Source organism: Ovis canadensis, chromosome 21 (assembly GCF_042477335.2).
Source record: "Ovis canadensis isolate MfBH-ARS-UI-01 breed Bighorn chromosome 21, ARS-UI_OviCan_v2, whole genome shotgun sequence".
NCBI classification, from domain to species: Eukaryota; Metazoa; Chordata; class Mammalia; order Artiodactyla; family Bovidae; genus Ovis; species Ovis canadensis.
Window position 1 is genome coordinate 66509582 of NC_091265.1, and position 25827 is coordinate 66535408.

Genomic DNA, 25827 nt, shown 5'->3' on the forward strand with positions numbered 1-25827 from the left:
GTCCAGTTCTTCAAAGAGAATTTACTGTTTTTATTCCGCTTTAATCTGGCTTGTAATAAGCCAGTTGATGAAACGGTCACCAGCAGACTAGTGAGTGAAGGCACAGGGCAGAGGCTGGACTCTGCCCGGGAGCCTGGAGTGAGCATGGAGCTCAGAGTGTGTGCGCCGAGCCTGGCGTGCAGGCACGAAGCCTGCAGGGAGCAAGCCTACAGAGGATGTTAGCACCCTCGGTTCCAAGGTGAGCTCCGGCCTGCGGAGCGCGAAGACAGTTCACACACAGGCGCTCCAGTCTCTGGAGAGTGTAGACACTTCACACGCGTGAGCTCCAGTCTGCGATAAAAACAATTCACACACGTGAGCTCCGGTCTGCGATGAGTGAAAATAATTCACACGCGTGAACTCTGGTCTCTGATAATTCACACACGTGAGCTCCAGTCTCTGGAGAGTGAAGACACTTAACACGCGCGAGCTCCGGTCTGTGATAAAAACAGTTCACACACGTGAGCTCCGGTCTGTGATTAAAAGTTCACGCGTGAGCTCTGGTCTGTGGCAAATGACAGTCCTCAGGTGCTTCGAAAACATGCTTAGTTCTGGAAGAGGTCCATGGGTGTAAGGAAGATGCTGTGCCTTGAGGATGACCGAACTGTAGGGAATGCTGCTGTTTCACTCGGGAATTAGGAGACTCAGGCCAGGGCAGAGCCCAGCCACAGTCGCCCAGGAGATCAGACTGAGACGGGGGAGTGCACAGACCCCAGTGGCGGCCGGAGAGGGGCCGCCAGCTCCGACTGCAGTCTGTCCGTAAGCTTGTCAGCCCTGCTGGACCATTTCCAGTCCAGTCCCAGGGGGGTCCCGCCCCGACTAGACCTTAGTGGTTAAGTAGGAAAGGCCATGAAGAGACCCAGCCCCCACCTTCCCTGGGCGCTGAGGACCGCAGCCCCTGGGGGACAGCATGAGTCACTGGTTCCCAGCTGGGCCCCTGGGCTGGGCCCCAGCGCTGACAGCGGAGGCAGGCCCTGTGGTGTGCGGGGCCTAGAAGACCCTCCTCTCACCCACCGGCCTTGCTTGGCTGCAGCCAGCGCTGCCTTGCCCTCCGCGGGGCAGCCTCCCGTCTCACAGGGAGGTGCCCGTGCCATGCGGGTGGGTCAGGCCAGGCCTGCCACCTGCCCCCCGCACCCAGCTCGTCCTGCCCCGCCCAGTGCAGACCGCTTTCTCCAGTCAGGATGGAACAGCGCAAAAGAAAGGCAGCGCCCCCTGCCCTTGGTGGAGAGGGCGGCAGGGGCAGAGACGGGGCAGGCTGGCCGGTGACAAGTGCCTGCAGGAGGTGCGGACAGCGTTTGGAGGGCCTCCTGCATGGACACACTGTGACCCCCCCAAAGGCTCATCCAGTCTTTGCGCCTGTGAACAACTTCCTTCTAAACCCTTCATGTTGGTAATCATGGTGACAGTGTTTCTGAGCCCTCGTGCCACCCCGACTCCGCCCGATAACTCCCAAAGCCTGAGACGGACCCTGGGGGCCTCCTTGACGCCTGCTCCGCCCGCCCCTCCTGGGGGTTCCAGCAAGAGCCTGAGAGGCGGGGTTCAGGAACAGCCTGGCCACCGCCCGCCCCCGGACGGCGGGGGAGCTCAGGGACACAGCTGGTGGGAAGAGACACCAGGACCAGGAAGCGTATGTGATGCTCGGCCTTTATTTGCAAAACGGGCTGCGTGAGCGCGGCATACCGTGGGGGCCGCTCCCTCCCCAGCCTGCCCCTTGGCCCTCGTAGCCTCAGCCCAGGGTCCAGACACCGGCAGGCAGCCAGCCTGGCTGACGCAGCTCCCTGGAGGCAGCCGGCCTTGCCTGGCCCGGCCTCAGTCTGTGGTTCGCTGTAGGAGGTAGCCAGTGGGGGTCTGTGCCCCGGGGCCTTCGAGGGGCACAGAGGCTGCAGTGGGGCCCGACAGCAGCAGGGGGTGCGGTTTTCTCCACAGCGTCGCCGCCTCCTGACGCCGGCGGGGTCGAGCCTGGGTGTGCCCGTGTTTCAGATGACGGTCACCTGACCCTGACGGCTAGGGAGGTGGCCAAACAGGCGCGAGGGGCTCTGAGGGCAGGACCTCGGGTCCTCCTCAAGCCGACCCCCACTGCGCTTGTCGCCCTGCAGGGCCCGGGTTTCACCGGGGCAAGTGCGAAGAGGGCGGGGGCAGCAGTACCCATGGAAGGCGTGCGTGGGCGCCCGTGGTTTCTGTGGTGGGGGGTGCCTGGGGGGCACAGAATGTCAGACAGCAGTGGACCCCAAGGTCGGGAAGGTGGACGCACTCTCCTCGAGAGTCTGGGGCGAGGACGCGCAGGCCGGGACGCAGCCGCACTCGTCCACGTGGGTGTAGGTGTGCTGGAAGGCCGTCCCGTCGGGGCACTGCATCGTCACCGCCTCCTGGTGGGTCCTGGTCTCCTGGCAGCATCTGCAGCTGCACTGCCTGGCCTGTGTCTCCATGGAGTACCTGCAGGCGCACGGCCCTCAGGACCTGCCCTCCCGCCCACACCGCCCGGCTCCTGGCCTCTCAGAGGTCCGGAGACAGTGGCTGGCTCCCTGAGCGCGCAGGGCTGCTCGCACTGGCCCGGACAGCGCTCTGGGTCACTGAGAACCCCAGCCAGGCCCCGCTCTTTCCCAAACCAGCTCCTCAAACTTGCCACCCGTGGCAGACCCCTCCTCTGGGAACCTGCCCTGGGCCGTCCACCCAACTCCAGACCCTTCCTCCTGCCTGTTCTGCCTGGGCTCACAGTGGGCCGTGGCCTGGGTTTCTGGGGATTGGACTCTGCCAACAGCTCTGCCCTGACGCTCCGGCTTAGGAAAGGCGCAGATTCTGCCCGGCGCCAACACGGGCAGACCTCCCCGTGGTAGCCCTGCTGCTCTGACCCCCGTGGCCCCGCCCAGCAGTCCCAGGCCTGGCGCCGGGGGTTAGGGAGGCTCAGGGTTTCTGCAGCCCTGCTGGGCGGCCCTTCCCTCTTCCCTGTGGCAAGCTGGGCCCTCCGGCCTCAGCCCCAGCGCAGGGGGTCCCGCTAAAGACGGTCACGTGGGGCACCGGGCGGTGACCATGTGCGTGTCTGGGGCGGGGGTGGAGGGCACGGGCGGCTCACCGGGACACTTGCGGGCAAGAGCCCTCGCAGAAGGAGACCTTGACGGCAGTCTGCGTGACGCAGCCCCGGTGTCGCAGGACCGTCATGTTGGTGTGGACCTGGCAGGCATCTGCACAGAGGAAAGGCAGTGGGGGCAGGTCTCCGAGGACCCATGCAACCTCCCGCTCGGGGTGGAGGTTCTGGCGGGGGCGGGCAACTTTGGGAGGAGTCAGTGGGCGGAGCTGGCAGTGCTGAGAGGCAGGAAGGTGAGCCTTGACTTACCCGTTTGCACGCAAGAGTAGCAGCAGCCGATTTTCTTGAGGATGCCCTGCAGGGGGAGGGGGCAGAGGCGGGGCTGGAGTGGGCGGAGCTCCTTGGTGGGCGGGTGGGGCCTCTGGTGATGGGCTCTGGGAATGGGTGGGTGTGGGCTGTGCTGTGGGCGGGGCTGGAGTGGGCGGGGCTCCTTGGTGGGTGGGTGGGGCCTCTGGTGATGGACTCTGGGAATGGGTGAGTGTGGGCTGTGCTGTGGGCGGGGCTTCTGTGCCAGGAGGCCAGGCTGGCTAGCCTGAGCCCCAGACACACACCTTGCAGGGGGACACGTCGGGGCAGACCACAGGCGTTGGGGTCAGCATAGGGGGTCCGTCCCTGGCCTGGCAGTGGTACTCCGTGCAGTTGTCCACAAGGCTGTTGATCCAGGTCTCGTTGAACTGGAATGAAAGGGGGAGAACGGGTGGGGGCCGGGCTGGGGATTACCTGGAGGGCGGAGAGGAGCTAGTCAGGAGGGTCTCTGCAGGGCAGGGGCTGAGACTGAGTGCTCCCTTACCTGGACCAGCTGACCATCTGGCGCGAGGCAGGAGGTCTGCACACACTCCCCACAGCATTGCCCGGCCACCGTGGAGTACTCAAAGCCCTGGGCAGAGGGGTGGTCACGCCCCACGCCCAGCCCTCCTGCTCCCCCGCCCATCCTGGCGCACCCCCTTTCCTCTGTGAGGCGTGCCCCTGCCCAGCCCCAGGGTCCTCTCTTAGCCTAACGGCGCCTTCTCCACTTCGGCCCTCCAGAACCTGATCCTAGCAGCCTACAGGTCCGCCTGCAACCCAAGGCCCCATACCCCACCCTCCTGCTTCACTCCCTCCTTTTGGGAAGAAAAAGCCTCCGTGAAGGCTGAGCTGGAGGCCCTCCCGGGGGCCCAGGGCCCGGTGATGCGGCTCCCCAGGGACCTAGCCTGGCCTCACCGGGAGGCAGGTGGTGTTGCAGGCCTCCTCCTCACACCGCACGGTCGGGTCCTCACTGCCCATGGACAGACAGGCGCATGTGTGGCACGGAGCGACCCCTGGGACGGTCGCACCAACCTGCAGTGGACAGTGAGGGCAGGGGACCCTGAGGGGCAGCAGGACCAGGCCACCTCCCTGTCCCCGCGAGACCCACAGAGCCGTCTCCCTCCTCTTCACACGGGATCAGAGACGTGACCCTGGATGAGCGCGGACCGGGGCAGCGGGGACCCCGGGCAGGCGGGAGGGGCACTCCTGCCCTGAAGCTCTTGCTGGGAGAGCCTGAAGCTAAGCTCCCGGTGGCTCTCGACAGCAGCTGCCTCTGAAGGGCCCGGAGCCTCGACCCATCCGCTGTCATGGCGAGAGGGGCACAGGGGTCCTCGGAGGATGTGCCGAGTCTGGAGCCCACCCTCTGCCCTGCTCCGACTGCCTGGATGCGGAGCCCTTACCCCGTAGACCGTGCCATTGAAGCTGCACAGCAGAGGCTCTGGAAGGAAAGGGGTTGCTGAGCGCCTGCCGGGCGGCCCCCAGCCCCAGCCCCACTGCCCCCCAGCCTGGAGACTCACCGCAGATGAAGGTGGGGCAGCAGTCACCCTCCACCTGGGTGCGGACCACCTTCTCTCCCCGCCCACATGCAGGGGGGCTCTGGGGGCAGGTGCTCGCATTGCAGACTGCGGGAGAGTCAGGGGGCTGCCTGGGGTGCCCCTGCGCCCCTCCTCCCGCAACTGTGGTTCCCGGGGTAACACCGCCCCACGCTGGACCGGAGAGGCCCCTTTCCAGAGGAGCTGATGGCTCCCTGCGGCCCTTCTGGACCACACTCTCGTCTCCCCAGTCTTCCCCAAGACCCTGCCTGGTAACAGGGACTCCAGAGGCCGCCAGCTTCACTTTTAGGTGGAAAAGTGAAGGAGCGAGAGGCCCCCCACCTCAGCCTCAGCCCGGCCACAGGACCCCGAGGCACTCCCGCCCTGCCGGCCAGGTGGCTGGAGCCAGACACCGTGCCACCCACCCGCCCACTGGGGTGCAGGCCTCACCACACAGATTCTCCATGCAGCATGGGTTGTTCGCCAGAGGCCTGCTCACGGCCACGAAGCCGGCCCGGCTGCATTCCTGTGGCTGGTCTGGGGCCGGGCACTCCATGGGCACGCACTGCACTGACACGGTGCCCTTGTCACACACGCAGCTCTGGCAGTTGCTGATCCACCGTTCTCCAGGCTGCGACAGACCAGATCAGGGTCCCCAAGGGCCCCAGGTGGCACCCTGGCCTCTGGGGCCGCGTCCAGCAGCAGGTCGGGCCCCGGTCTCCCTGTCCCAGGAGCAACCATAAGGCTGACATGGCTCACAGCTGGGGGTGCCACACCCGCCCCCGCCCCGCCACCCAACCCCAGGCAGAGCCAGGGCCCTGGAAGGGGCATGCCCGCCCTCCTTCCGCTCAAGTGAGGAGTCAGGCCGCTGAGCGCGGAGCACTCACGACTTTGGGAAGCCCATCCGGTCCCACACAGGCTACAAGGCAAGAATCGGGAGACGGGGGTTAGTGGGAGCACTGGGGTCGGGGCCCAGCCGGCCTGGCCACCCCTCCCCCAGTGGAGGCCTCTTCTCCCTGCTTGGGGCAGGGAGAGCTCGAGGGGGCTCACTTAGGAGGGGGCTCAGGAAGGCTCCAGGCCATGCTGAGCTGCTGGCAGGACTGGGCAGGACTGGCCCCAGCCGGGGTCTGCCCGCCCCGGGGCCCCTCCCGCTCTCCAGGGCTGGGGGGGCCCGGCCGCGGGCTGCTTACAGCACTCGGGCACACAGATGTCCCTGTGGGAATTGAAGAGGATGTGGCCGTCGGGACAGAAGCAGCCCTCTGCCAGCCCCACGCTCTGCAGACTCTGGCTCCTGCAAGGCAACAAAGGCAGGCTGAGGGGAGGGCGGTGGGCATGGTGCAGGCCCAGGGTAAACCTCGGGTCCGGGGTCGGAGGTCGGCGGGGGAGGGCACCCCTGAGATCTGGGTCTCCTCCTGGCTCCCCACCAGGTCCTCTGGGCCGGCCCGGGAGGCCCGCTGTCCCCGCTGTGCTCTCCCTGCCAGCTGGGCTCACCTGGAGTCGCAGGACTCTGGCTGCACAGGGCCGCAAGACTTGTACACCTTGGTGGGCGGGCAGGCTAGGTCTGGGGGCACACAGACAGGTGTCAGGCAGGCCGAGGAGGCCAGGGCCCGCGGCGGCCACGCCCGACTCACCACACAGCCCGTGGGTGGCATTGCGCCAGTCGGCGCAGACGCCGCGGGAGCGGCAGAGCGCTGCGTAGGTCTCCAGGCTCTGGCAGAGCACCGTGCGGCCGTGGCCGGGCCGGCAGCTGTCACTGACACAGGCATTGAAGTACGGGCCGGGCGGGATGAGGCTGCGGCACCCGGCGAAGAGCCTGCAGGCAGGGCCCGCCAGAGCTGCAGCAGAGGCCCCTCGGGTGGTGGCGCCCCGCCACCACTACCCAGCCCACGGCGGGCAACTCACGAGCTCAGCATCAGCTCGCAGAGGGGCTCTGGGGGGCATGACGGGTGGATGGCGGGCGTGCTGGTTCCCGCCAAGAGGGGGCTGGTGGTTGGGGGCAGGCCGGTGGGCTCTCCGCAGCCCTCCCCGCTGCTGTCGGAGACCAGCCAGGACCGGGCCATGTCCCTGCAGGTGCGGGCCATGGTGCCGTCCGGCCGGCGACATTCATCCCTGCGGTTGTTGGTGCAGGTGCCTGGGGAGGGCGGGGTTCGAGGGGGGACACACACTGGACCATCCTCGCCTTCCCCCTTCATCTCCCAACCCCCCCCCCAGCAATCGCTCAGCTACCAAATAGGGCTTCCCGCCTGGGGCAGGTGCGGGGGCCGGGTGTGCGTCTGGGGTCCCCTGGGGGGACTGCGCCCGCAGTGGTGGTGCCGGCGCCGCCCCCGCAGGCGTCCTGCAGGCCCCACTCACCGCACTGGCCCTCAGTGTTGTGACTGAAGTGGCTGTATGAGAGCCGGGCCTGGAAGACCCTCCCATTGAAGGTGATGCTGACACCGATGGCGGGAATATCGACGCGCATCCCAGTGGCCCCGGTCAGGGTCACGGCCACGCCGTTCTTGCTAAAGCTCTGCCTCACCCGTGTTTGGTCCAACAGGATCTGAGGGCGTGACCGGGGGACCCGTGACGGGGGCTGCAGGCCTGCCTTTGGGGCTGTCCTCCCACGTGCTGGGCCCCCCTCCTTGGCATTCGTGCCCTGAAGAGCAGATGCCCACCTCGGGCTGGGGTCAGGCTCAGTGTGTTCGGGGCTCTCAGCTTCGGGCGCCCCCCATGCTCCGTCCCTGCCCTCTCTGGAGTCACCACACTCGGGCCCCCAGGTCCCGGTGTGCCCTCTGTCTTCCCCGAGGCCCCTGAGGCTCTCTGGCAGGGGGATGACGTGGTCTCTGTGCCCCAGGGCCCCCCTAAACCAGGTCGGGACGGGCCACCACCGCTCTGTTGCCCGCGCTCACCAGGCTTTCCTCCTGCCCATCGGCACTGGTGGTGGTGGAGAGGACGACGTCCATGGACTGGTAGTGGGTGCTCAGGGCACGGGGGCAGTGGGCGGCGGCCTCGCAGAAGCGGTTGTGCAGCAGGACGCGGAAGTTGCCGTGGCGTGGCTGGATCTCGCGCACGAGGACGTAGGTGCAGTTGTCCCGGAAGGTGTAGGAGGTGCCGTCGAAGGTCTCATAGTGGCTGCTCCCCCAGGTGCTGCAGACGCCTGCAGGCGCGGACGGGCCTTACCCAGTGCCCCCTGGAGCTACCACTTTGGGGGTCGCTCAGCCCCGGGGGCCTCCGTCCCTCCTTCGGGACACAAGTGGACCCGGTTGGATGGGGGGGCCCCCGGACATGTCCACCCAGAGCCTGTGGACGTGACCTCCTTTGGGGAAAAGAGGGTCTCTGCAGCTGTGATTCAGCGAAGGCTCAGGGGGGAGGTCATCCTGGATGACCAGGGTATCCCTCAATCCATGACAAGGGCCCTTCTAAGAGGCAGGGAAGAAGCTGCGTGGTGACTGGGTAGAGGTGGGGCCACAGGCCAGGTGCACCCAGGGCCCCAAGTCTAGAGGGCCAGGCAGGACCTCCCACCTTTAAAGCTTTGCCCTCTGACTTCTGGCCTCCTGCTGTTTTAAGATGCCTGGCTACGTGGGTGGGTGGGGGGGTCATTTGTTTTAGCCGCCCCAGGAGCCCAAGGACTGTAAAGCCACCCACCTCCTCCCGCGGGCCGTTCGGCCATGGAAGCTGCTGAGGACCCTCAGGACGCGATCCTCTCAGCACCTCACCTTCACCCCTACTCTCCCCGCTCTCAGAAACCCCCGGGTTCCCTTCAAACCCTCAAGCCTGATGGGGATGGGCCCAGCGACCCCAGGCCTAGGGCATGGCGGGTGTGTGCACGTCTCAAATGCCACCAACCCTCCCCCCACCCAGAACCAAGGGCGGGCGCTCACACTCGCACTCGTAGCGGTAGGCACAGTGGTGGCTCTGATTCTGCACCTTCATGGGCAGGTGCCCGTTCACGCACGTGATGCTGTTCATCGGCCGTGGCCCCAGCAGGGTGACACGGTTGTCACCGTCACAACGGGCCACCGTGCAGTCCTCCAGGAACCAGGACTCATTCACCTGTGAGAGAGCACAGCACTCACGGGGTGGGCTGGCAGGACCCCTTCTTACTGCCCCCACCTCAGCCGCAGGAACCACCCCCCTGCCTGGGGCAGGGCAGCCACTGCCTCCTGGCTGGGCTTGGAACCTGCGTGCCTTCCTCCAGCCAGAGCAACACGTGGAGTGGCCACTGAGGGCTGGGGCTGTGCCAGCAACCTTGACAGATGCCCGGGCCCCGTGCACACAGAAGGGCCTGGCAGGTCCTGGTGGAGTGGGAGGCACACCTTTCGAGGAGGGATTGTGCGATCACAGCCGCTAGCTGGGGTGGTTGGGGGCACAGAGGCTGAGGTCCCTGTGGGTGAGGAGGTGGTGCAGGCGCCCTGGAAGCGGTCAAGTTCACAGCGCTGGTTACAGATGGCTAAGAAGGGGCAGCCTGCCCCGTCTGTCTTGTTGTAGACAACGTCCCCTACAAAGGTCAGAGACAACAGGTCAGCCAGGGTGGGGCCAAGGGCATGAGGACACAACCAAGGCAACCGAATGCCAGGGAGGAGGTCTGCAGGAGGGCTGGTACTTCACATACCAGGTAGGAAGAACTTCCCAAAGGCGTGGCAAAGGCAGGGTGTGGTGGGGCTAGGCGAGGTTGCGGGAACAACGGAGGGCATCAGGCTGCCAGAGGTCTCTGAGGACCAGGACGGGGTGGTGAGTGGAGACACAGGAGTAGTCAGTAACGGGGAGGTTGAGATACTGGACAAGTCTGGCTTGGTGGTCAAGGGTGAGGATCCTGGGAAGGGAGAGGGACTAGAGATGGACATCCTCTCGGTGGTTCCCATGGAGGAGGGTCCTGTCACACTTGTGGGGGTGGAGGTCCTTTTGGTGGTCGCCACGGAGGAGGGTCCTGTCACACTCGTGGGGGTGGGGGTCCTCTTCGTGGTGCCCTTGGAGGACGGTCCAATCACACTCGTGGGGGTGGAGACCCCCTCTGTGGTCACTGTGGAGGACGGTCCTGTCACACTGGTGATGGTGGAGACCCCCTCTGTGATCACTGTGGAGGAGGGTCCTGTCACACTCGTGGGGGTGGGGGTCCTCTCCGTGGTCACGGTGGAGGAGGGTCCTGTCACACTGGTGAGGGTGGAGACCCCCTCTGTGATCACTGTGGAGGAGGGTCCTGTCACACTCGTGGGTGTGGAGACCCTCTCCGTGGTCACTGTGGAGGTGGGTCCTGTCACACTGGTGTGGATGGAGGTCTTCTCCGTGGTCACTGTGGAGGCGGGTCCTGTCTCACTGGTGAAGGTGGAGACCCTCTCGGTGGTCATTGTGGAGGCGGGTCCTGTCACACTCGTGGGGGTGGGAGTCCTCTTGGTAGTTGCCGTGGAGGAGGGTCCTGTCACACTCGTGGGGGTGGAGACCCCCTCTGTGGTCACTGTGGAGGAGGGTCCTGTCACACTGGTGATGGTGGAGACCCTCTCGGTGGTCGCTATGGAGGAAGGTCCTGTCACACTCGTGGGGGTGGGGGTCCTCTTCGTGGTCACTGTGGAAGAGGGTCCTGTCACACTGGTGATGGTGGAGACTCCCTCTGTGATCACTGTGGAGGAGGGTCCTGTCACACTCGTGGGTGTGGAGACCCTCTCCGTGGTCACTGTGGAGGCGGGTCCTGTCTCACTGGTGAGGGTGGAGACCCTCTCGGTGGTCACTGTGGAGGCGGGTCCTGTCACACTCGTGGGGGTGGGAGTCCTCTTGGTAGTTGCCGTGGAGGAGGGTCCTGTCACACTCGTCGGGGTGGAGACCCCCTCTGTGGTCACTGTGGAGGAGGGTCCTGTCACACTGGTGATGGTGGAGACCCCCTCTGTGATCACTGTGGAGGAGGGTCCTGTCACACTCGTGGGGGTCGGGGTCCTCTCCGTGGTCACTGTGGAGGAGGGTCCTGTCACACTCGTGGGTGTGGAGACCCTCTCAGTGGTCGCTATGGAGGAAGGTCCTGTCACACTCGTGGGTGTGGAGACCCTCTCGGTGGTCACTGTGGAGGCGGGTCCTGTCACACTCGTGGGGGTGGGGGTCCTCTCCGTGGTCACTGTGGAGGAGGGTCCTGTCACACTCGTGGGTGTGGAGACCCTCTCCGTGGTCACTGTGGAGGCGGGTCCTGTCACACTGGTGTGGATGGAGGTCTTCTCCGTGGTCACTGTGGAGGCGGGTCCTGTCTCACTGGTGAAGGTGGAGACCCTCTCAGTGGTCACTATGGAGGAAGGTCCTGTCACACTCGTGGGTGTGGAGACCCTCTCCGTGGTCACTGTGGAGGCGGGTCCCGTCACACTGGTGAGGGTGGAGACCCTCTCCGTGGTCGCTGTGGAGGAAGGTCCTGCCACACTCGTGGGTGTGGAGACCCTCTCCGTGGTCACTGTGGAAGCGGGTCCTGTCACACTGGTGTGGATGGAGGTCTTCTCCGTGGTCACTGTGGAGGCGGGTCCTGTCACACTCGTGGGTGTGGAGACCCTCTCCGTGGTCACTGTGGAGGCGGGTCCTGTCACACTGGTGTGGATGGAGGTCTTCTCCGTGGTCACTGTGGAGGCGGGTCCTGTCACACTCGTGGGTGTGGAGACCCTCTCCGTGGTCACTGTGGAGGTGGGTCCTGTCACACTGGTGTGGATGGAGGTCTTCTCCGTGGTCACTGTGGAGGCGGGTCCTGTCTCACTGGTGAAGGTGGAGACCCTCTCAGTGGTCACTATGGAGGAAGGTCCTGTCACACTCGTGGGTGTGGAGACCCTCTCCGTGGTCACTGTGGAGGTGGGTCCTGTCACACTGGTGTGGATGGAGGTCTTCTCCGTGGTCACTGTGGAGGCGGGTCCTGTCTCACTGGTGAAGGTGGAGACCCTCTCAGTGGTCACTATGGAGGAAGGTCCTGTCACACTCGTGGGTGTGGAGACCCTCTCCGTGGTCACTGTGGAGGTGGGTCCTGTCACACTGGTGTGGATGGAGGTCTTCTCCGTGGTCACTGTGGAGGCGGGTCCTGTCTCACTGGTGAAGGTGGAGACCCTCTCGGTGGTCACTGTGGAGGCGGGTCCTGTCACACTCGTGGGGGTGGGGGTCCTCTTCGTGGTGCCCTTGGAGGACGGTCCAATCACACTCGTGGGGGTGGAGACCCCCTCTGTGGTCACTGTGGAGGACGGTCCTGTCACACTGGTGATGGTGGAGACCCCCTCTGTGATCACTGTGGAGGAGGGTCCTGTCACACTCGTGGGGGTGGGGGTCCTCTCCGTGGTCACGGTGGAGGAGGGTCCTGTCACACTGGTGAGGGTGGAGACCCCCTCTGTGATCACTGTGGAGGAGGGTCCTGTCACACTCGTGGGTGTGGAGACCCTCTCCGTGGTCACTGTGGAGGTGGGTCCTGTCACACTGGTGTGGATGGAGGTCTTCTCCGTGGTCACTGTGGAGGCGGGTCCTGTCTCACTGGTGAAGGTGGAGACCCTCTCGGTGGTCACTGTGGAGGCGGGTCCTGTCACACTCGTGGGGGTGGGAGTCCTCTTGGTAGTTGCCGTGGAGGAGGGTCCTGTCACACTCGTGGGGGTGGAGACCCCCTCTGTGGTCACTGTGGAGGAGGGTCCTGTCACACTGGTGATGGTGGAGACCCTCTCGGTGGTCGCTATGGAGGAAGGTCCTGTCACACTCGTGGGGGTGGGGGTCCTCTCGGTGGTCACTGTGGAGGAGGGTCCTGTCACACTTGTGGGGGTGGGGGTCCTCTCCGTGGTCACTGTGGAGGAGGGTCCTGTCACACTCGTGGGTGTGGAGACCGTCTCGGTGGTCGCTATGGAGGAAGGTCCTGTCACACTCGTGGGTGTGGAGACCGTCTCGGTGGTCGCTATGGAGGTGGGTCCTGTCTCACTGGTGGGGGTGGAGACCCTCTCAGTGGTCACTGTGGAGGTGGGTCCTGTCACACTGGTGTGGATGGAGGTCTTCTCCGTGGTCACTGTGGAGGCGGGTCCTGTCTCACTGGTGAGGGTGGAGACCCTCTCGGTGGTCACTGTGGAGGCGGGTCCTGTCACAGTCGTGGGGGTGGGAGTCCTCTTGGTAGTTGCCCTGGAGGAGGGTCCTGTCACACTTGTGGGGGTGGGGACCCCCTCTGTGGTCACTGTGGAGGAGGCTCCTGTCACACTCGTGGGGGTGCGGGTCCTCTTCGTGGTCACTGTGGAGGCGGGTCCTGTCTCACTGCTGAGGGTGGAGACCCTCTCGGTGGTCACTGTGGAGGCGGGTCCTGTCTCACTGGTGGGGGTGGAGGTCTTCTCAGTGGTCACTGTGGAGGCGGGTCCTGTCACACTGGTGTGGGTGGAGGTCTTCTCCGTGGTCACTGTGGAGGAGGGTCCTGTCTCACTGGTGGGGGTGGAGACCCTCTCAGTGGTCGCTGTGGAGGAAGGTCCTGTCACACTTGTGGGGGTGGAGGTCTTCTCCGTGGTCACTGGGGAGGCGGGTCCTGTCACACTCGTGGGGGTGGAGACCCTCTCCGTGGTCACTGTGGAGGCGAGTCCTGTCTCACTGGTGGGGGTGGAGACCCTCTCCGTGGTCACTGTTGAAGAGGGTCCTGTCTCACTGGTGAGGGTGGAGACCCTCTCGGTGGTCACTGTGGAGGCGGGTCCTGTCACACTGGTGGGGGTGGAAGTCTTCTCAGTGCTCACTGTGGAGGTGGGTCCTGTCACACTCGTGGGGGTGGAGACCCTCTTGGTGGTCACTGTGGAGGCGGGTCCTGTCACACTGGTGTGGGTGGAGGTCTTCTCAGTGGTCACTGTGGAGGCGGGTCCTGTCACACTGGTGGGGGTGGAGGTCTTCTCAGTGGTCACTGTGGAGGCGGGTCCTGTCACACTCGTGGGGGTGGAGACCCTCTCGGTGGTCACTGTGGAGGCGGGTCCTGTCACACTGGTGTGGATGGAGGTCTTCTCCGTGGTCACTGTGGAGGCGGGTCCTGTCACACTGGTGTGGGTGGAGGTCTTCTCAGTGGTCACTGTGGAGGCGGGTCCTGTCACACTCGTGGGGGTGGAGACCCTCTCGGTGGTCACTGTGGAGGCGGGTCCTGTCACACTCGTGGGGGTGGAGACCCTCTCGGTGGTCACTGTGGAGGCGGGTCCTGTCACACTGGTGTGGGTGGAGGTCTTCTCCGTGGTCACTGTGGAGGCGGGTCCTGTCACACTGGTGTGGGTGGAGGTCTTCTCAGTGGTCACTGTGGAGGCGGGTCCTGTCACACTCGTGGGGGTGGAGACCCTCTCTGTGGTCACTGTGGAGGTGGGTCCTGTCACACTGGTGTGGATGGAGGTCTTCTCCGTGGTCACTGTGGAGGCGGGTCCTGTCACACTCGTGGGTGTGGAGACCCTCTCAGTGGTCACTGTGGAGGCGGGTCCTGTCACACTCGTGGGTGTGGAGACCCTCTCTGTGGTCACTGTGGAGGAGGGTCCTGTTTCACTGGTGGGTGTGGAGACCCTCTCCGTGGTCACTGTGGAGACAGGTCCTGTCACAGTCGTGGGTGTGGAGACCCTCTCCGTGGTCACTGTGGAGGCGGGTCCTGTCTCACTGGTGGGGGTAGAGACCCTCTCCGTGGTCACTGTGGAGGCGGGTCCTGTCTCACTGGTGGGGGTGGGGGTGGAGGTGGTGATGGCCGTGCTGAGGCAGTAGCTCTTCTCACAGCAGAGCAAGCGGATCTGGTAGTTGAAGCACATCTGGCCGCTCTGGTCCTGGTTCCGGCACACCAGGCCCACCTCTCGCTGGCACAGTACCACCTGGCCCAGGTCTGTCAGCGGGGTGTCCGGCAGCGGCTCAGCCCGACACTCCAGCTTCAGAGGCTGCTCGCAGATAGCCCCACCGGCTGCCCGGATGTTAGCATACGTCTCAAAGTCCCCCCCGTCAGCCCCTGGGTGTGGGTAGCTCTGGTCCATCCAGTCTGTCCAGGCACACTGGTGCTCACAGGTGGTGGACGCAGTCCCTGCGGATGTGGGGACCAAGGTGGTCCCAGAGGTGTGGGCCTTTGGGGAGGACAAAGTGGCCACAGAGGTTGTGGTGGTGGGGGGGGCCAGGGCAGTGCCCAGTGAGGAGGTGCTGGGCTCTGGCCCCAGAGGGGGTAGGGAGGTTCTGGTGCCCGCCCCTGTGCTGGAGGTAGCCGGGCCTGTGCTGAGTGTGGTGACTGGGGGTCTGGTCGTGGTCTCAGAGGGCCTGGTGGGGAGCTCTGCGACTTGTGTGGTGCCCTTGGAGGTTGTGGGTGGCAGGAAGTGGGTGTGAGTGGTGGGCAGGCTGGTCACAGAGGTGGACTCAGGAATGTGGGAAGTCACCAGAGTGACTGTGGAGGGGGCACCAGTCCAAGTCGGCTTCGGGGTCGTGGGCAGGGCCTTGGAGGTGGACAACGGGGGCCAGGCTGTGGTGGAGGTCGGAGGCCACGGCCCCGTTCCTGGGGAGCTGCCAGGGGGCAGGGAAGTGGACCGCAGGCCAGGGGAGGTGGTGGTGGGGCAGTGTCGGGCATCGTCACAGCAGTACACACGGATGTTGTAGTTGAAGCACATGGTGAAAGGCCCCCTCTGGTCCGCGTTCCGGCACACCAACCCTGTCTCCAGGCTGCAGGTGAGCACCTGCCCGATCTGGTCGATGCTGACCTCGGGGTAGCTCTCTGCCCGGCATTCGATCTTCTCCGGATCCTGGCACATCTTGCCGCCTGCAGCCCGGATATTGGCATAGGTCTCGATGTCGCCACCTGTGACCCCCGAGGTGGGGAAGTCCACGTCGAACCACTCTGTCCACGTGCACTTGGGTTGACAGCTGGTTGTGGCCTGGCTGGTGGTGGGCCCAGTGGCGGCCGTAGCGGGCACTGGGGTGCTGGTCCTGGGGTGCTGGGTGGACGGGGTGCCCGTTGTGCTCAGTGGTGCTTCTGGCTGCGACCCAGCTGTGGAGGTTTGAGTCGTTGCCAACACTGAGGTGGGCCCCTGTGAGGTTTTTTGAGTTGGGAGGACCGACGTGGCTGTCCCCAGGGTGGTGGACCCTGTGGATCCTTGAGGAATTGTTGGGAGTGTGCTTGTGTGGCCTGGACTCGAGGATGTTGCTCGGGTCGTGAGTCCCGTGGAAAGGGCAGGCACTGGTGTGGCAGTGCTGGCCGGGGACCCAGGAACCACTGTGCTCCGCGTCTGTGTTCTGGTCTGTGTGGGTGTTGGCACCGCAGTGGAGGAGGTGCTGGAGGCAGTGGGGACTGTGCCAGCGGAGATGGTGGCAGTGGGCACTGTAGCAGTGACAACCGTGGCAGTCAGGGCTGTGGCATTGGAGGTGGCAGCTGTAGAGATGGTGGCAGTGGAGGGGGTGGCCGTGGGCACTGTCGCTGTGGTGGCAGTCACAGTGGGCACTGTGAGAGAGGTGGCAGTGGTGCCAGGGGCTATGGAGGGGGTGGACGTGGGCACTGTGGCTGTGGTCACCGTGGGCACTGTCGCTGTGGCAGTGGTGGTTGCTGTGGGCACTGTAGCTGTGGTGGCAGTCACAGTGGGCACTGTAAGAGAGGTGGCAGTGGTGCCAGGGGCTATGGAGGTGGTTGCTGTGGGCACGGTAGCAGTGGTGCCTGTGGGCACTGTAGCTGTGGTGGTGGACGTGGGCACGGTGGCAGTGGTGGTGGTTGCCGTGGGCACTGTAGCTGTGGTGGACGTGGGCACTGTAGCTGTAGCAGTGGTTGCTGTGTGCACTGTGGCAGTGGTGGTGGTTTCCGTGGGCACTGTGGCCGTGGTCACCGTGGGCACTGTGGCAGCAGTGGACGTGGGCACGGTGGCAGTGGTGGTGGTGGACGTGGGCACTGTAGCTGTGGTCGCCGTGGGCACTGTGGCCGTGGTCGCCGTGGGCACTGTGGCGGTGGTGGACGTGGGCACTGTAGCTGTGGTCACCATGGGCACTGTGGCGGTGGTGGAGGTGGGCACTGTGGCGGTGGTGGACGTGGGCACTGTGGCGGTGGTGGACGTGGGCACTGTAGCTGTGGTCGCCGTGGGCACTGTGGCCGTGGTCGCCGTGGGCACTGTGGCGGTGGTCGCCGTGGGCACTGTGGCCGTGGTCGCCGTGGGCACTGTGGCGGTGGTGGAGGTGGGCACTGTGGCGGTGGTGGACGTGGGCCCTGTGGCGGTGGTGGAGGTGGGCACTGTGGCGGTGGTCGCTGTGGGCACTGTGGCGGTGGTGGAGGTGGGCACTGTGGCGGTGGTGGCCGTGGGCACTGTGGCCGTGGTCGCCGTGGGCACTGTGGCGGTGGTGGCCGTGGGCACTGTGGCCGTGGTCGCCGTGGGCACTGTGGCGGTGGTGGACGTGGGCACTGTGGCAGTGGTGGTGGTGGGCACTGTGGCAGTGGTGGTGGTGGACGTGGGCACTGTGGCAGTGGCGGTGGTTGCCGTGGGCACTGTAGCTGTGGAGCCAGTGGCTGTGGCCGTGGGGGACGTGGTGGCCGTGGGCAGTGTGCAGCGGCTGCTACAGCACAGCACACTCACCCTGTAGTTGATGCACATCTTGAACAGGCCCAGTTGCTCCTCGTTCCTGCAGACCAGGCCGAAGCGGACGTCACAGTGCACTCGCTGGCCCACCTGCTCCAGTCGCAGGCCCGGGTAGTTCTCAGCCTCACATTTTATCTCCTGGGGCTGCTCGCACACAGCCCCTCCCGCAGCCCTGATCTTCTCATAGGTCTCAAAGTCGCCCCCACCCTCCTCGTACTTGGGGTAGTCCACGTCGAACCACTCTGTCCACGTGCACTCGGGTTGACAGCTGGTCGTGGCCTGGCTGGTGGTGGGCCCAGTGGCGGCCGTAGCGGGCACTGGGGTGCTGGTTCTGGGGTGCTGGGTGGACGGGGTGCCCGTTGTGCTCAGTGGTGCTTCTGGCTGCGACCCAGCTGTGGAGGTTTGAGTCGTTGCCAACACTGAGGTGGGCCCCTGTGAGGTTTCTTGAGTTGGGAGGACCGACGTGGCTGTCCCCAGGGTGGTGGACCCTGTGGATCCTCGAGGAATTGTTGGGAGTGTGCTTGTGTGGCCTGGACTCGAGGATGTTGCTCGGGTCGTGAGTCCCGTGGAAAGGGCAGGCACTGGTGTGGCAGTGCTGGCCGGGGACCCAGGAACCACTGTGCTCCACGTCTGTGTTCTGGTCTGTGTGGGTGTTGGCACCGCAGTGGAGGAGGTGCTGGAGGCAGTAGAGGCAGTGGGGACTGTGCCAGCGGAGATGGTGGCAGTGGGCACTGTAGCAGTGACAACCGTGGCAGTCAGGGCTGTGGCATTGGAGGTGGCAGCTGTAGAGATGGTGGCAGTGGAGGGGGTGGCCATGGGCACTGTCGCTGTGGTCGCCGTGGGCACTGTAGCTGTGGTGGACGTGGGCACTGTAGCTGTGGTGGCAGTCACAGTGGGCACTGTAAGAGAGGTGGCAGTGGTGCCAGGGGCTATGGAGGGGGTGGACGTGGGCACTGTGGCTGTGGAGGTGGTTGCCGTGGGCACTGTGGCAGTGGTGGTGGACGTGGGCACTGTGGCGGTGGTGGACGTGGGCACTGTGGCCGTGGTCGCCGTGGGCACTGTGGCGGTGGTGGACGTGGGCACTGTGGCGGTGGTGGACGTGGGCACTGTGGCGGTGGTGGACGTGGGCACTGTGGCAGTGGTGGTGGTCGCCGTGGGCACTGTGGCGGTGGTGGACGTGGGCACTGTGGCGGTGGTCGCCGTGGGCACTGTAGCTGTGGTCACCATGGGCACTGTGGCGGTGGTGGAGGTGGGCACTGTGGCGGTGGTGGACGTGGGCACTGTGGCAGTGGCGGTGGTGGACGTGGGCACTGTGGCGGTGGTGGAGGTGGGCACTGTGGCGGTGGTTGCCGTGGGCACTGTGGCCGTGGTCGCCGTGGGCACTGTGGCGGTGGTGGACGTGGGCACTGTGGCGGTGGTGGACGTGGGCACAGTGGTGGTGGTGGACGTGGGCACTGTGGCGGTGGTGGAGGTGGGCACTGTGGCAGTGGTGGTGGTGGAGGTGGGCACTGTGGCAGTGGTGGTGGTCGCCGTGGGCACTGTGGCAGTGGCGGTGGTTGCCGTGGGCACTGTAGCTGTGGAGCCAGTGGCCGTGGCCGTGGGGGACGTGGTGGCCGTGGGCAGCGTGCAGCGGCTGCTACAGCACAGCACACTCACCCTGTAGTTGATGCACATCTTGAACAGGCCCAGTTGCTCCTCGTTCCTGCAGACCAGGCCGAAGCGGACGTCACAGTGCACTCGCTGGCCCACCTGCTCCAGTCGCAGGCCCGGGTAGTTCTCAGCCTCACATTTTATCTCCTGGGGCTGCTCGCACACAGCCCCTCCCGCAGCCCTGATCTTCTCATAGGTCTCAAAGTCGCCCCCACCCTCCTCGTACTTGGGGTAGTCCACGTCGAACCACTCTGTCCACGTGCACTCGGGTTGACAGCTGGTCGTGGCCTGGCTGGTGGTGGGCCCAGTGGTGGCCGTAGCGGGCACTGGGGTGCTGGTCCTGGGGTGCTGGGTGGACGGGGTGCCCGTTGTGCTCAGTGGTGCTTCTGGCTGTGACCCAGCTGTGGAGGTTTGAGTCGTTGCCAACACCGAGGTGGGCCCCTGTGAGGTTTCTTGAGTTGGGAGGACCGACGTGGCTGTCCCCAGGGTGGTGGACCCTGTGGATCCTCGAGGAATTGTTGGGAGTGTGCTTGTGTGGCCTGGACTCGAGGATGTTGCTCGGGTCGTGAGTCCCGTGGAAAGGGCAGGCACTGGTGTGGCACTGCTGGCCGGGGACCCAGGAACCACTGTGCTCCGCGTCTGTGTTCTGGTCTGTGTGGGTGTTGGCACCGCAGTGGAGGAGGTGCTGGAGGCAGTAGAGGCAGTGGGGACTGTGCCAGCGGAGATGGTGGCAGTGGGCACTGTAGCAGTGACAACCGCAGCAGTCACGGCTGTGGCATTGGAGGTGGCAGCTGTAGAGATGGTGGCAGTGGAGGGGGTGGCCGTGGGCACTGTCGCTGTGGTGGCAGTCACAGTGGGCACTGTAAGAGAGGTGGCAGTGGTGCCAGGGGCTGTGGAGGGGGTGGCCATGGGCACTGTGACTCTGGTGGACGTGGGCACTGTAGCTGTGGTGGTTGCCATGGGCACTGTGGCAGTGGTGGAGGTGGGCACTGTAGCTGTGGTCGCCGTGGGCACTGTGGCAGTGGTCGCCGTGGGCACTGTGGCAGTGGTGGACGTGGGCACTGTAGCTGTGGCGCTGGTTGCCGTGGACACTGTAGCTGTGGTGGTGGACGTGGGCACTGTGGCGGTGGTTGCCGTGGGCACTGTGGCGGTGGTTGCCGTGGGCACAGTGGCGGTGGTTGCCGTGGGCACTGTGGCGGTGGTCGCCGTGGGCACTGTGGCCGTGGTCGCCGTGGGCACTGTGGCAGTGGTGGACGTGGGCACTGTGGCGGTGGTTGCCGTGGGCACTGTGGCGGTGGTTGCCGTGGGCACTGTGGCGGTGGTCGCTGTGGGCACAGTGGCGGTGGTCGCTGTGGGCACTGTGGCGGTGGTCGCTGTGGGCACAGTGGCGGTGGTCGCTGTGGGCACTGTGGCGGTGGTGGAGGTGGGCACTGTGGCGGTGGTCGCTGTGGGCACTGTGGCGGTGGTTGCCGTGGGCACTGTGGCGGTGGTTGCCGTGGGCACTGTGGCAGTGGTGGACGTGGGCACTGTGGCGGTGGTGGACGTGGGCACTGTGGCGGTGGTTGCCGTGGGCACTGTGGCGGTGGTTGCCGTGGGCACAGTGGCGGTGGTCGCTGTGGGCACTGTGGCGGTGGTCGCTGTGGGCACAGTGGCGGTGGTCGCTGTGGGCACTGTGGCGGTGGTGGAGGTGGGCACTGTGGCGGTGGTCGCTGTGGGCACTGTGGCGGTGGTTGCCGTGGGCACTGTGGCGGTGGTTGCCGTGGGCACTGTGGCAGTGGTGGACGTGGGCACTGTGGCGGTGGTGGACGTGGGCACTGTGGCGGTGGTGGACGTGGGCACAGTGGTGGTGGTGGACGTGGGCACTGTGGTGGTGGTGGAGGTGGGCACTGTGGCAGTGGTGGTGGTGGACGTGGGCACTGTGGCGGTGGTCGCCGTGGGCACTGTGGCAGTGGCGGTGGTTGCCGTGGGCACTGTAGCTGTGGAGCCAGTGGCCGTGGCCGTGGGGGACGTGGTGGCCGTGGGCAGTGTGCAGCGGCTGCTACAGCACAGCACACTCATCCTGTAGTTGATGCACATCTTGAACAGGCCCGGTTGCTCCTCGTTCCTGCAGACCAGGCCGAAGCGGACGTCACAGTGCACTCGCTGGCCCACCTGCTCCAGTGGCAGGCCCGGGTAGTTCTCAGCCTCACATTTTATCTCCTGGGGCTGCTCGCACACAGCCCCTCCCGCAGCCCTGACCTTCTCATAGGTCTCAAAGTCGCCCCCGCCCTCCTCGTACTTGGGGTAGTCCACGTCGAACCACTCTGTCCATTGACAGTGAGGCTCACAGGTGGTGGTGGCCGGGAACACAGAGCTGCTGCCCTCTGAGGTCGTGGTTGTGGTCAGCTTGGTGGTTGCGGTCTGGGAGGTGAGCACTGCCGTGGTTGGGTGGGTGGGTGGTCTGGTGGGCGTGGTCTGGGAGGATGGAGGCTGGCTGGTGCCACAGGGCACATAGTCGCAGCAGAGGACCCTCAGCTTGTAGTTGTGACAGAGGGGGGGGCTCTGCTCGCTGTTGAGGCAAGTCAAGCCCTTGTCCTGGCTACACTCCACCTTCTGGGCCAGCTTCTCCAGGGGCATGCCTGGGAATAGCTGTGCCTGGCACTCAATGTCCACGGGGGCCAGGCAGACCTGGTAACCCCTCTGCCTCAGGTTCTCGAATGTTTCAAAGTCTCCCCCGCTCACGCCCGGCTCTGGACGGCCTCCGTCATACCACTCGGACCACTGGCAGGCCTTCCGCACACACACAGTGGAGGGGGTGGGGACCAAGCCTGTGGGTAGAGGGCAGGGGTCCCCATCAGCCTCGTCTGCATCCTTGCCAGCCATGCCCAGAGGAGGGCTGACTCATGTCCCCTTGCCCCAGGGTTGGCCCCAGACCATCCTTTGCATCCAGGACGCCTGAGCCAGGTGCTTCCTGGGCCCTCCCTCAGCACCCAGACCACTGTCAGGGGCCAGGCCCAGTGGTATGCCCACCAGGCTCACCTGTGGTGGAGGGCGGAGCTGCGGTGCTGGTGAAGGTGAAGGGCGTTATAGACGGGGTTCCGGGACACTCCATGGCCCTCCGGACGATGGTCCCGTTGTCTCTGCAGATCGCGATCAGGCAGGCGCCGAGCCCGTCTGTCGTGTTGTAGATGACATCCCCGTAGGCGTAGGTCCTGCCCTCATAGGTGCACGTACAGGCTAAAGACGGCCAAGAGCAGGGCTCAGTCTGAGCCCCCAGCTCCTAGGCCCCACACCAACCGGGCCCCCCTTACCCTCGGGGCTGTGAGTGCACTGGAGGCCGCTGGAGGTGCAGGCACTGGGGGAGGGAGAGAGAAGAGCTCAGAGCCAGCAGGGCACGAGCCTCAGTGTGCCCGCCTGGCCCCGCCCCACACCCACACTGGCTCACCAGCTCTGACAGTTCTCCGTGGTGGGAACCCTCGTGCCAACATCATAGTAGTTCCCATCTCTGTCGTAGCAGCCGCTGCACTGTGCCACGCACTCCATCCGGTCCTCGTTGAAGAGCGGCTTGCTGGGCGGGCACTCCGGGTAGCAGCCTGGGTGGGCAGGGCAGGGAGAAGACTCACAGCTCGGGCCGGGCGGTGTGTGCTTTTGCTGAGCCGCCGTCTCTGCCTCCCTGTCCCAGGGGCAGACATGGGGCGGCAGGAGCCCCTGGCCCCCTCGCCTGTGTGCTCTCCTGGGGTGACGAGGTGTGGCCTCCCCACAGAAGCCTGTCCTCACCTTCCAGGCCTGGCAGGTCCATCAGGCAAAGCCCACTGGGGTTCCGGCAGGTCTTCAGACAGGGGACCCCGCAGGGCTGGTAATGCCACTCGCACTCCCCGTGTGGGTTGTAGTAGTCACAGAACAAAGCTGAGCGGAGGGGAGAGAGGCTGTGGGCACCTGCTGGGCTCACTCTCCCAGAAAGGAGGCATCTCAGGCTGCTGCACCCCCTGAGTGCCAGGCTTACTTCTCATACCTGCCCTCAGACTGGCCCCGAGGGAGCCTTCCCTTCTGGGGGCAACGTGTGTGTCTGGTTTTCACACACAAGAGCACGTGCGCACACAGGCAGCACACACATGCCCGCCAGGCCCCCGAGCGGCTGCAGCTGCACCTCAGCCCACCCCCAGGGGCAGCCCAACTCACGGCAGACATCCGGGGTCCGCCAGGACACGCACACGCCCGCTTCGTGGCAGGCCTGGGCGTAGGCGGCCACGGCCGTGCAAAAGCACTCGCAGTCGGCCCCCGAGTCACAGGCGCAGGCGTCGCTCACGCAGGCCTCGTAGTACCTGGTGGAGTCGACCTGGGGTGGGGCGGGGGCTGCTCAGCGGGATGAGCCCACAGCCCCTGGACGGCCGGCTGCCCGTGAGCAAGCCCCGCTGCCGTCTGGGCGCCGCCTCGGGGCTCCAGTCGCCTCTCTGGCCTCAGCCCGCCACCCCTCCCCTGCGTCTGCTCAGCGCCGCACTTAGCTTCAGGCCAGCCCCCCCGTGACCCTGCTGTGACCTGTCCTGTCTCCGCAGGGCCAGGGGGTGCCCGCCCCGGTCCTCCCTCCCAGCCAGCAGAGGCCGGGGAGCCCAGGTCTTGCATTTGCCACCACGGGCACTGCCATCCGAGTCAGAGCCCGCTGTGCCACTTCCCAAAGGATCAAGTGGGCAGGGCACTGGGGGGTGGGGTGGAGGTGGGGGCTGCGATCCAGGAGGACCTCGGGGCCTCACACAGGCCGGCCACCCCAGGGCAGACCAGTCCCACCGGCTGCCTGCTCATCACCGTGCACAGCCCAGGTCCCGAGATCCGCGTCAGCGACTGCACCCTGCGGCCCCTAAGCAGCAGGATGGGCTGTGGGGAAGGGCCTGAGGCCATCATGAGTCTCTGCTCCCGGGGGGCTGGGCTGGGCGGGAGGTGCCCTGAGGTTTGTCCATGTTGGGGGCTGGCAGCTCAGGGAATGTGCCGGAGGACAGGAGGTGACCCTCAGGGCCCAGGAATTTCCAGGGGGTGAGGCTGAGTGTGGCCAGGGAACATGGGTGGGACTGGGGATGCCGGCACCTGCCAGAGGGGAGGGCCACACAGCATGTCCTGCACAATGGTTGGGGTCAAGGCCGTCCTCAGAGGGCCAGCTCAGGCCAGACGCAGGTCCCACCCCGACCCTGCCCACCTGAGAACGGCAGGCGCTGAAGGTGGCGCTGTTGATGATGCTGCACTGCTTCTGGGCCCAGGACCTGCGGTACGGGTTGGCGGTGCAGGGGTCCCGGGGGGCCAGAGCGTCCGGGCACGACGGGGAGAATTTCCAGCTGTTGCCAAACTCCAGCACGTCGCCCACCACAGACTGGCTCCGCGTGGTGAAGTCGTTGAGGGCATTGTCGTCAAAGTTCCCGCACAGCCCGCAGACCCTCCCCTGCAGGGACAGGGCACGTGGGGTAGCGCCGGGGGAGACACAGAGCCTGGCCCGGGGGCACGGCTGCAGGGCACCCCACTCCCTCAGGCGGCACCCAGCAAGCTCTCAGGAAGGCAGGGGCACTCGGGCTCCTGCAGTGGGCAGGTGCCTGCCTCGCCCACAGAGCCTTAGCCCAGTGGGCATGGAGCGGCTGGGTGCAGGGACCAGGGAGCCAGGAGCGCCTTCCCCCCAGGACTGACATGGCCCCTTGGGAACTGGGCGTGTGCCTGCGCCCTCCCCCACCCCAGCCCTCAGCAGTCCGTCAACGGCCAGACCCCACTGCTGGGCCTGCTCTAGGCGTGAGAGCTCCGTGCCCCCGGGGGGCCCGCGGCCTGCAGCCCCCACCTTGTATTCATGGCGCAGCCGGATGATCACGCTGGTCTTCCGGTCCCAGGACACAACCACGCCGCTGTGGGTCTCCACAGTCAGGTAGACGCCCATGTACCGGACCCTATAGGGCAGGTCTCCACCCGGCCCCCTCTGCAGCACCCTGTGGGTGCCCTCGTGCAGGATCAGCTCGTAGCTCTGCAGAGGGGCATGGGGAGGTGCCACCTGTAGGGAGCTGAGGGACCAGCTCTGGGCCAGAGCCCCCTCCCCAGTGTGGCCCAGGCGGGCACCAGGGTGCTTGGGGGCATGAAGCATGGGGCTGGCGTTAGGAGTGAGCTAGCCTCCCGGCATTATCCTTGAGCTTGAGGCAAGAGGCTGGGGGGCAGCAGAGGCCGAGGGGGAGCTTGGGGGCCGTCGGTGGTGGGGGGAGCGCACAGCATGCAGCCCCCTCTCAGCCCCCTCGGACCCCTGCTTCCTCACACACCTTCCCACCTCAGAGCAGGTGGGAACCGCCCCCAGCCAGCAGCTGCACTCTGCGCTGTGAACCCCGACCTCCCTCTGCTAGAAGGGGTCACCCCAGGTGCGATGGCCTGAATGGAGGCCCCCTCCCAGAAGATGTGTCCAGTTCTAAGCCCCAGGACCCACAAGTGTGCCCTGGTTTGGGCAAAGGGTCTTAGATGGGATAAGTGAAGGGTCTGGAGATGAGACCATCCTGGATTTAGGGAGGGCCCAGACCCAGGGACAGGACGGGGGAAGGACGCAGAGAAGGGGCCGTGTGAGCTCAGGGCAGAGACTGGGGGGACGCGGCCACAAGCCAGGAGCCCCAGAAGCTGGATGAGGCAGGAAGGACCCTCCCCTGGAGGCTCTAGAGGGAGGCCCAGATCCAGGAGAGAATGCCTCTCCTGGGTGTCAGGACCCTGGGCTGTGGTCTGGAGGCCTGAGGCCCCCGCGGGGGCTCGGACAGGACTGCAGAGGGAGGGGGCGGTG

At 65.7% G+C, this 25827-nt stretch overlaps 1 protein-coding gene across 1 annotated transcript in view; it reads right to left on the bottom strand.

The window, feature by feature from the left end:
* Window positions 1-1667: 1667 nt before the first annotated feature.
* The window catches only part of LOC138426686 (mucin-5B-like), a 36216-nt gene continuing 12056 nt past the window's right edge, over window positions 1668-25827 (bottom strand). The window contains 36 exon segments of the mRNA XM_069565384.1: window positions 1668-1941; window positions 1944-1980; window positions 2121-2232; window positions 2321-2472; window positions 2518-2561; window positions 3118-3207; window positions 3688-3795; window positions 3912-3998; window positions 4322-4438; window positions 4807-4844; window positions 4924-5028; window positions 5389-5569; window positions 5826-5857; window positions 6129-6229; window positions 6430-6499; window positions 6570-6751; window positions 6841-7069; window positions 7291-7477; window positions 7827-8074; window positions 8799-8970; window positions 9234-9415; window positions 9530-9628; window positions 9749-9937; window positions 9993-10068; window positions 10140-10257; window positions 10259-10394; window positions 10397-10585; window positions 10641-10772; window positions 10775-21877; window positions 22089-22286; window positions 22361-22404; window positions 22495-22642; window positions 22827-22955; window positions 23229-23385; window positions 24235-24474; window positions 24859-25038. Of these exon segments, the coding sequence (XP_069421485.1) occupies window positions 1849-1941; window positions 1944-1980; window positions 2121-2232; window positions 2321-2472; window positions 2518-2561; window positions 3118-3207; window positions 3688-3795; window positions 3912-3998; window positions 4322-4438; window positions 4807-4844; window positions 4924-5028; window positions 5389-5569; window positions 5826-5857; window positions 6129-6229; window positions 6430-6499; window positions 6570-6751; window positions 6841-7069; window positions 7291-7477; window positions 7827-8074; window positions 8799-8970; window positions 9234-9415; window positions 9530-9628; window positions 9749-9937; window positions 9993-10068; window positions 10140-10257; window positions 10259-10394; window positions 10397-10585; window positions 10641-10772; window positions 10775-21877; window positions 22089-22286; window positions 22361-22404; window positions 22495-22642; window positions 22827-22955; window positions 23229-23385; window positions 24235-24474; window positions 24859-25038 (15705 nt within the window). The 3' untranslated portion in view covers window positions 1668-1848.